The following is a 9721-nucleotide window of genomic DNA, read 5'->3' on the forward strand; positions in this document are numbered from 1 at the left end:
GTTCCAAGTACAGTTCATTATTTAACCTAAGAAGTCCAACATCTATAAAAACAACAACATGCTATTTATATAGACCCTACAGTAGTACATATTATTCCTTTACAGTAGGTCACGAAAGGGATGTTTCTTTTACGACAAAAAACTGGAGACATACTCTATTTGAACTAGCTGCCAAAGGAACAGTTCTCTATTTCAACAAACACATCACTTTCATTGTTTACAAATTAAAACAAAACCGTAGAGTTAATGAAATTTTCAGGTCTAACGTCTTTGGATTTGCTGAGCTGTGTGGAATCTCCAACAAATAATCCACACACAATAAGAACAGTTAAGAAAAAGAAACAATCAATCAAGGTTTTTTTTCTATTCTTTTGTAACACCCAATGTTAGTTAGCCTTATAAAAGAACAGGATTAGTTCACAGGTATAACCCACAGGTATTGTCGGCAAGTACTCAAACGTCAGATTCTATTAATTGATAAAAAGATAGCAGCGGAAACATTAAAGGAAAACCTAGAAGTTGTTTCTATACCTCTAATATGGTGACTTAACAAAAACAATACAAAATAAGCTTCATAAACTCTGGTTAGAAACGATCACGATCAGAAGAAGAAAGCTACAAATGATTTATTAAAAGTTGAGATTAAAAGATAAATAACTCATCATACTTTTATTACTGTAGGTAGTAAGGGAAATCAGCATAAAAAAAGAAACAAATGCTTGATTAGGAAAACATGGTCAGTAGGTTGACAGTTTCATGGCTGACCAGTGCCTTCCAACTGTGATCTATTCACAACAGGGCTGCATGGACCAGTACACCAGGGTAAGCTATTCATCTTGAAAGATGAGCCAAATGTGAACCCTGGGCCTACAGTTTATAATCCTTTATCCAAGAAGACTTGTTCCACCACCATATCCACAGGCGAGCGCGATTCAAGGGTGCTGCTTGAACTATCGCCAATATTGTGGCTAGGTTGTAGCGCTCCTGTCTTAAACGCTCGGCCATTTAACTCAACTTTACCGCCTTCATTATTATCTTCATTTTATCTCTTACCTAGCAAGGTTCAAAGCACATTCCTAATTTTTGGAATTTCTTTTGGTTGCAGCTTAAACTAGCCTCTATGGAATTTAATTCTTTTAACTTCCGTATCTTTCATTTTTTTTGTTTATCTCATTCTATCTTGGTCTTGGTTAGTTTTAGGTTATTTCGTGTTTTAGTTTTTTGGGTTTTTTTAAATATTTTTTCTGTTTATGTGAAGCGCATAGAAGCTCCGGCATTATGAGATATATAAATATAACATTATTATTATTATTATTATTATTATTATTATTATCTTGCAAAGTTCACATCACTTTAATTCTATTTGCAACATACACTGATTTCTTGGATTCTACTTTTCACTTACAGTAACTTTTATACCTCCTCTATCTTATGCAATCTTTGGACACTACTAAAGTTCAAATAATCACAATCCTTCCCATTTACCTTCTAAACTTACTCTCCCATTTTTAAAATCTTCATTTTACCTCTTATTCATCCTGAGTCTTGAAATATGGAGTGGGGAGGGGGGACATGATGGTGGGTATGAAGGTGTAGAGCGGGGGCTCAATGATTAGGTGAGGGGACACTAGCTTGCAAAATAAGTTGATATGAGGTGCTTTTTAACACTTGAGCATGATTTTTTTGCTCCAAATATTTTCAATGGAGGAGGGGGGAGGCATTTTAAAACTTCATTATTTCTGTACTTCTCTCTTTATCTAGCTATTGATAAATTTAGTTTGAATTTTTTGCCTTTTTTTTGCATCCTACACCAAACTCTTCAGATTTTTTTATACATTTCATCTTCATTAATTTTTTAAGGTTTCTATATTCCATCTCTAAACCAGCTTAGTTCAAATTATGTTTGTAGCTTACAGCCAGCCTCAGATATTGCTGAGCTAGTTGATTTATGCTGAATAAGCGAAAACAGGAATAAGCACGCAAAATACCAGATAAAAAGTTCTTTTGTTACATCAGACATTTGTCAAAAGTAGGGCCTACAACCTGGAAATTGGCAGGAGGAGCGCTACACATGTTTTTGACTATAAATTAGTAATTACAAACTTATAAGCGAAAGCCTTGAGAATAAAAAAACACTTGAAATCCTAGAATAGCATGATTAATTACACTGATGAGAAAGCCTTGACATTTAAGATAAACCCTTCAAATTCTTGCAATATTAATCCACCTGCACAACAACATGATGAATGTTTATGTAAGAATTTTGACAATTGTCCATATTCTGCTATACCGTACATCAGTAAAATCTACTATTGACTACTATTGGAAAACGTATTTAGTTAGGGCTATGTTTAGCACCCCTGATTAATGTATTTTAGGCGAGTGTTTTTTTATACCTTGTTTAGCGGACTCGCTGCCCGCCAATAACTTTGATTTCAAAAAAAAAAAAAATGAAATTTTATTTTTGGCCAATTTGTGCACCTTTTGCCATGAAAAATTAAAATTACGGAAAAAGTTTCTTTATTTTTATTTAGCTTCCACTGCCTCGAAATCACCACACAGTAAGGTATGTATATTTCTGCATAATTATGCAAATTTAAAGAATTTAACCATCGCATTCTGTTGACTTTCACCATTTCATTTTCATTTTCACCTCATTCTGGCTGTTTTTGACAAAACTATTTGCTAAATAAGAAAATAAAATTTTATTCTTATTTTTTCCCACCCATTTTAAAAAAATAAGTTCGCGTAACAAGGTATGAAAAAAAGTATCGCATATAGTTGCTTCTACGATTTGCTGAAATTGTATTTATTTGATCTGTTAAGGCAGGTACTCACCGCGTTATACGAGAGTCGTACGACCGTCGCATGATGAATCCAACTCCGTTCTGTGTGATCGATAGACGACGCGATGCTGACTGCTGATTGTCAGTGGCAGTGGAATGGATAGTCATTAAAAAATGGTTGGTTGCACGCGCGTCATCGCATTGCGTTCTTCATAGAATCGCGACGACCGTCTTGCACAGTGAGCGTCCGCCTTTAATAATTTGACATACAATGATATTTTCAGATGATAATATGTTATATATTTTTTTAATTATATGTAGAATATTTAAGTTACCTTTTTCAGCAATGAAGAGCTGGCAGTTAAGATTGGTTCTAATTTACCAAACAGCGTGTCATTTTCTTCTTCAGTCAGCAATACCTCATTCCTGAAAAAAAATTATTTACTTTCCATTAGTTTCTTATTAATCAAATCAATTAACTCTAAAAAAAAGGAAATACATGTCATAATGACAAATAACTGAAAAAACACACTCCATCCAAATGACAGCGTAAGCTCTGCACAGACTATCAAACATTATTTGACAAAAACATGTGACGTGCCTAAATATGGTCATTGATGACATCACATCATGACCATATATAGGCACATCATGACTATATATGGGCATACAAGACTTTTGTCAAAGGAAATTTTATAATCTGGTACTGTACAGAGCTTAATGTAACATAAACATGTCAGACTATCAGTATCTTTAAATATTTTATCATGAGGGATTTCCCGCATGATTGAACATCATGACGGTACTGGGCTTGGTCTGCAGGAATTCATGCTTCGAACAGGTCATCCCATTCTCAGAAGAAGCCTTAAGGAGGAAGTGTACCTCTTTAGCAAGGTTTGGCAAGGTCGAAACGAACTCCGGCTATATAATGATTACAAGATTGAAAATGTTATTCTTGTTTAATGAATACTACGCCTGCCAAGGGGGCGGGGAAGATGTTTAGGGAGTTTGATGTCTTGCTTCAAACGAAATGATCTCCTTGAGTTGTTTGATTGACCAACAATGGACAAATTATTTTATGTCCATGATCATGGAGGTACAAATCCTCCATGGTCACCAATCATTGCATAACAATTTTAATGAACTCTCAAGAGTTGTACGAGATTTGAATGTGATTAAAGAGATTACATAGATTTAGATTAACATGCCTATTATCAGTTTGACAACAGTTTGCCTGCTGATGGGAAAAATGACCTTTAAAGCTGTTTGTCTTAAACATTTGGGTATCTGAAAATCTACTAAAATAGAAATCAGATATGGTTGAATAGCTTGCCTTCCAATTCCAGGATCCTGGGTTCAAATCCTGTCAGATTCCATGATTTTTTCACAACAAAACATGGAACTCCCACTAGACTTTGTTGAGTATTGTATATGCTTATGTGAAGGGATTGCAACCTATCTAATAATAGGACAGATAACACTAGTAAGGTTACTAAATAGTTAATACCCTCACCAAAAATAATTTCAAATGCCGGACATGAAACTAACGATTAATTGTATTTGGCCTAATAAACAGAGCTCCTAGGCCCAACAAATTAGATATTTATTGACAAGAAGCCAGGTTGTTCATTAGTGGCATTGCTAGCCAGCCTTTGAGTACTGATTGACAGCGACACATCATTGGTGTATAATTTGATATCCACGATGAGGGAGAGAGGGAGGGATTTTAAAATACTTAGTAAAGTATTCCAAACATCCTAATCAACATTACTTCATATCTGCATCAAAGTTAACAACTGTGTCAAAGTTCAAGTTTAACATCTACATAAAAAAACAAAGAAATGTTTACATACAAACTTTGGCCTGAGTTTAATAATTATAAATATTGAATATTAAATGGTATTCAGTGGTATTCCAATTGTAATTATAAATTTCAATATATATAAATTTAGAGCCAAGAAAAAGGGGTGTCTTACTTGATAAAATCCCCAATGATTGGGGTGAACAAATAAATATTTACTTTCAGTCATAAAAGTGCTAATAATACACACTTCTAATTCTACCGTTTTTCTTTTTTAATGGGTTAGTTTTTGCTGGGGTTTTCAGGTACCAGTTTATTATTATTATTATTTCAGGCAGGATATTGGATATACAGGATATACTGTATAATACTTACTGCTACTATTATATTTACTGATAGCTACTCAAATTCCTTTATACTGTAATATATTTATTAGTACTGTATACTTATAGTAGAAAACTTTTAAATAGTTAGACCTATAATCTTTTGGCATAAGGTATTGACATTGGGAGGAAAGACTAACCACTGGCGGTGCCAGTGGCGGATTCGGAAGTACAGGCTGGGGACATTAATTATTAACAGTAGAGTTATAACTACAGTATTTCTCTTTGCCTATCTGTTAAACCAAATTGCTCTATACAGAGTCTGTTAATATCTACTTAGCACTTAATACACTGATATTAACAGACTATAGTTTATGTTAAGTGTTTAACAAGTAGACACTTACAATGCAGAACCCGCAAACACTAAGCCAAAAAGTCCGTCAAAGTGCTGACTAAAATACAGCTATAGTTAAAGGACTATTATGATATTTAGCTACCATCTAAGCTATATAGACGAATCCAAGAGAACTTTTTTGAACGTCGCCCTCTTTTGTCGATGCAATTACTGGGGTGGCATTTCCGAAGTTGGAAGATGTTTAAATAGACGAAATATACTTAACTATGATAAATTTTTAGTTTGAAGACTGACGGCATTATTCAGATTTCTCAATGGTTCTGTGTTTATAACCACACCGCATTAACATTTTAGGAGTAGGACTAGGTGTAAGGACGAGTCCCGGACTCTCCAGTAATGGTGTCAACAACAGAGGGCGCCATTCTTCTTGGATTCGTCTATACTAGATGGAGTTTTTGAACCCTGTAGAGTTTCCCAAGGACACAACATTCTCAAATGCATCGCATATATGAATCTTTACAATTATTTACAATGTTCGCCGGTCTAATAGTTTACTGTGTAACTTACTTCAGTGGATTTGCATATGTGGTTTGTATGCTCCGCAAGAGTGCCAGGTAGCTTTCCTCTGTATAAGCCAAAGCTTTCAAACAGTACAACACCTTATCATCACCTATGTAAATCACGACAGGAAACATAAAATTTTATAGCAAGAAATAAATCACAACGTAATAATGACCAAGAAAATAATCAAAGAGTATGGGAAGATGTCTCACATAAATAAATTATTGTATGTACTTGAAGTAGGCAAGGAAATATTAATATTTCACATGTTTGATTTACAACAATGTTGCTGCTGCATCTTGACTATGTCATTTACGACTACATTCTGTTTTACTGTACCTTGACTATGTCAATATTTGTATTTTTTGTCGTTGGGTTTATATTTCTGTTTTACTCAAACTTTTTCTTCTCTAACCTAAAATATTTCAGGCTTCCCACTACGATAATTCTGTACGTCACATCTTACGTAATCCTCAGATTTATAGTGTAAGAACAGAACAGATGATGATCAAGTCATCAAAAGTGGGAGAAAAATGGATTGAGGAACGATACAGAGAAATAGGCGCAGAGTGGTGGATAAAATAAAATGAGAAACTAATTCTTGTAAAATGGTAAAGAGAAAGTGGGAGGCGAACAGAACAAGGATATAAATTGAATAATGAATTGAGTGGAATAAGAGGATGGAAATATTTTTTAAATATATGATGAGGAACAGATATAAATAAGACAAATATAAATGAGACGTGGAAAGATAGGGTCAGAAAGGATGGAAACAAGAGAGGATTGGATAAGAGGACGGGAAAAAAGGATGTGCAAAACAAGAATTATGAGGATGATGGTATTAATACAAATATGATGAGGAGGAGGTGTAGGATCAGTAAAGTTTGAAACAGTAGGGTTGTTTAAGAGAATCACAAAAAGAAATATGAAGGGAGGGATAAGTGAAAAGAATGAGATGGAAACAAATGGTGTAAGAGATTGGGTAAGAAAGGAAAAAAAGTGGGGGGTGGGGGTTGGGCGAAATATGAAATAGGAATGATAGTATGAGAGATGGGTGGGAAAGCTGGGGTAAACAAGTTAATTGAATGAGAAAGGATTTGGAAATTAGAAAAGGGTGGAAAAAGTAATATAGATAAGGATAAAGAAGGGATAGGAAGAGAGAGTGAGTTAAGCAATAATGTGAAATAAAGCCATTTTCAAAGATATTTTATTTGGTAGAAAATACTTTTAATATAAAATACTGATGTTATATCACATACAGTACCTGTGCCAAAATCTTCATCTTTGGGAACTTCAATCACGATTTCCTTATCAAACAACAAAACAGCATCAGCATCTTCATTTACGACAGCTCGACTGGCAGCCAACTTCACACGAAAATGCGGCATTTTATGCTGAAAGATGACGTCAGCTATCAAGTCACGTACGCGCATACCATGCTCCCCAAGCAGCTAAAAAAGAAAAAAACAAAATAACGATAACTGAAAATAATTAAAGGATAAATCTGAGATTTTTATATACCCAATTTACATACATGTAGGTAAAATGTTTCTAACTTGTAACAATTTTAATCTCACTTGATGTTGCATTCGTTCAATATGCTTGCCTGGTTGCTCTTGGGGTAGTTAAGGCTTTAAGCTAAAATTGTGTTAGGATAGGCATTGGCATATTACTTTGAAGCAATGTGTACATTAGATGCTGTTTCCTGTTTTAACAAGTTCACTGAAAAGGGTGCAAGGATGCGAGTTCAAGTCCACGACTGTCCAGACACGTAACTCCATGGCAGTAGTCACCAGAACACAAACATTCACCCTGCAGGTTCCGGGAAGAACCTGGAAGTAGGTCTAAATAAACATACTAAATATTCGATTATGTTTCACCACAGTAGATGGAATGATTTTCATTATGGTGGTGCCTGTTATGCCTTGGCACATAGGACGAAGCTAGGAAAAAGGATTGACAGTCGACGAGTTAACTTGTATATTTCCGCTCTACCATAATTCATTAAGTTGTCATCTTATGAGTTTGTATGTTATTTTTGGTTCAAAATCTGTAATTGGAGGGCTAAATACTTTCGAAAGTAAAAATTAAATGTAGTAGTTATATGGAAAAGTCAAAACAGAATTTATATAACAAACAATAATATGTGTACACTCAGATTTATACCTCCATGCTCAGATGATCCTGTAAATCAGAACAGGACAGGTAAGCCATATTTTACCAGGTGAATTTTTACAATCTCACCTGTTGCAGGTGTCCTACTGGGAACTAACTTGTTGCTGGTGGCTGGTGACAATAATAGTATCTACAGGTATTTATACAAGGTTGTTATCAAGAGGGGTTTACTTACAAGTCCATTAACTTCTATGGGTTTGCCTATTCACAGTATGACAGGCAGCGTGTGCACGATTATAGCGATTATAAAGATTATACTGATTATCTATTATGCTTTATGAATGCTGATTGAAATCTTGACTGTAACAGTTAATGTTACCACTTGCTGTGGTATGACTCTCCTTTATGTTCTTTTGAATTGAGCTAAGCTGTTTATTTTTTTGGGGGGATTCAAAATATTCATTCAACCTTAACAAGGAAATTCAGACCACAAATAACACAAAACCTGGTTTTAAAACTTAAAAATGTTAACAATAAACATTTTTTTATTTTATTTTTAAAATTTTTTTATTGATGTTCACAACTAAAAAGGCTTCTCCTGAACCGATGTAACTATTAAGTGTGTTTGGGCGCTATGTACTGCTTTATTAAATCATGGAAGATACTTTGAAATTACACAAGTTATATTGAAAAGGAAGTGGAAATCTACTCGCATAGTGCATTACACAATTGTAAATCGCCTCAGTAGGCCCTGTAGTGTCAGTAGAGTTTAAATAGATAAAACCCTCCTCCCTTTACCAATTCCATTTATCACACAAAGGAAACACAAATGTTACTGACTGGTATTGATTATGGGGTTAATAGAATGATGGCCCTTTAACTGACAACCCTAATGTAATCCATAGTAAATTCAAGAAAGTTAAAGTCAATTGTGAACTATTGTATTAATTTCAAAACCAAATGGAGTGAAGTACGAGATTATTATTTTCTAATAAATCAAGTTTACTGGTAGTAGTTCCAATACCGTATATTCTCGCGTATAAAATGAGGCTTAAATAGCAAATTACGATCGAAAAACAGGGGTCTTTTCATATGCGAAACACATAACAATTTTTGATTTTTAAATCATGTTCGTTGTATGTGTGGATCATCTGTAACACACAAATTTACTACTACTGAAATTAAGCTACTAGATAGTATCAATGAATGCACTTTTAAATGGTATCATTTGGAAGATTGGCCATACATCTGGCCCTGTTTTCAACCAGCTAGATGCAGTATCAAGACCAAAAAAACAGCAAAAAAGTAAATACCGACGATGAAACAAAGGGGTCGTCTTGTTTTATTTCATATTGATTATGACAATAAAGTATACATTGGTAGAGGTCAGTCACTTCCATAGTCCGCAGACTGTCAAGGCACCGTAAAAAAAAAAGACAACCTCCCCTCCAAATTCACCCACTGTTGTGCCTCTCTCAAACATAACACTACTTTTAAGTAATGGTACATTAATAATGATTCTACATAATACTGAAAAAATAACATATTGCACCTTTAAATGAATGAAAAGTTTATGTTCTATTGAAAATAATATTGTTTATAAAGAATTGAAACTATTATCAATTGCTTAGTCTCATGTTAAATAAATTTTGGTGTATGAAACCTAGGTCACAGGAAAGTGCACAAGTAAACAAAATAAACTAGAAATTGCAAATTGCAAGTGAAGTGCTGCGAAGTACAACTGCATATAAATGTTCTTCGAACAAAATTATTTATGCGA

General features: G+C 34.2%; 1 protein-coding gene across 1 annotated transcript in view; it reads right to left on the reverse strand.

Annotated features, from left to right (window-relative positions):
• LOC117112617 overlaps positions 1-9721 on the reverse strand; it is a 26971-nt gene that overhangs the window by 5650 nt on the left and 11600 nt on the right. The window contains exons 2-4 of the mRNA XM_033255725.1: positions 7091-7277; positions 5833-5935; positions 3122-3212 (exon numbers count right to left, since the gene is read on the reverse strand). Coding sequence (XP_033111616.1) covers positions 3122-3212; positions 5833-5935; positions 7091-7277 — 381 coding nt within the window. The remainder of the gene's footprint in view (positions 1-3121; positions 3213-5832; positions 5936-7090; positions 7278-9721) is intronic.

Source organism: Anneissia japonica, unplaced genomic scaffold (assembly GCF_011630105.1).
Source record: "Anneissia japonica isolate Jap-2015-1 unplaced genomic scaffold, ASM1163010v1 scaffold288116_len470923_cov172, whole genome shotgun sequence".
Taxonomy (NCBI): Eukaryota; Metazoa; Echinodermata; class Crinoidea; order Comatulida; family Comatulidae; genus Anneissia; species Anneissia japonica.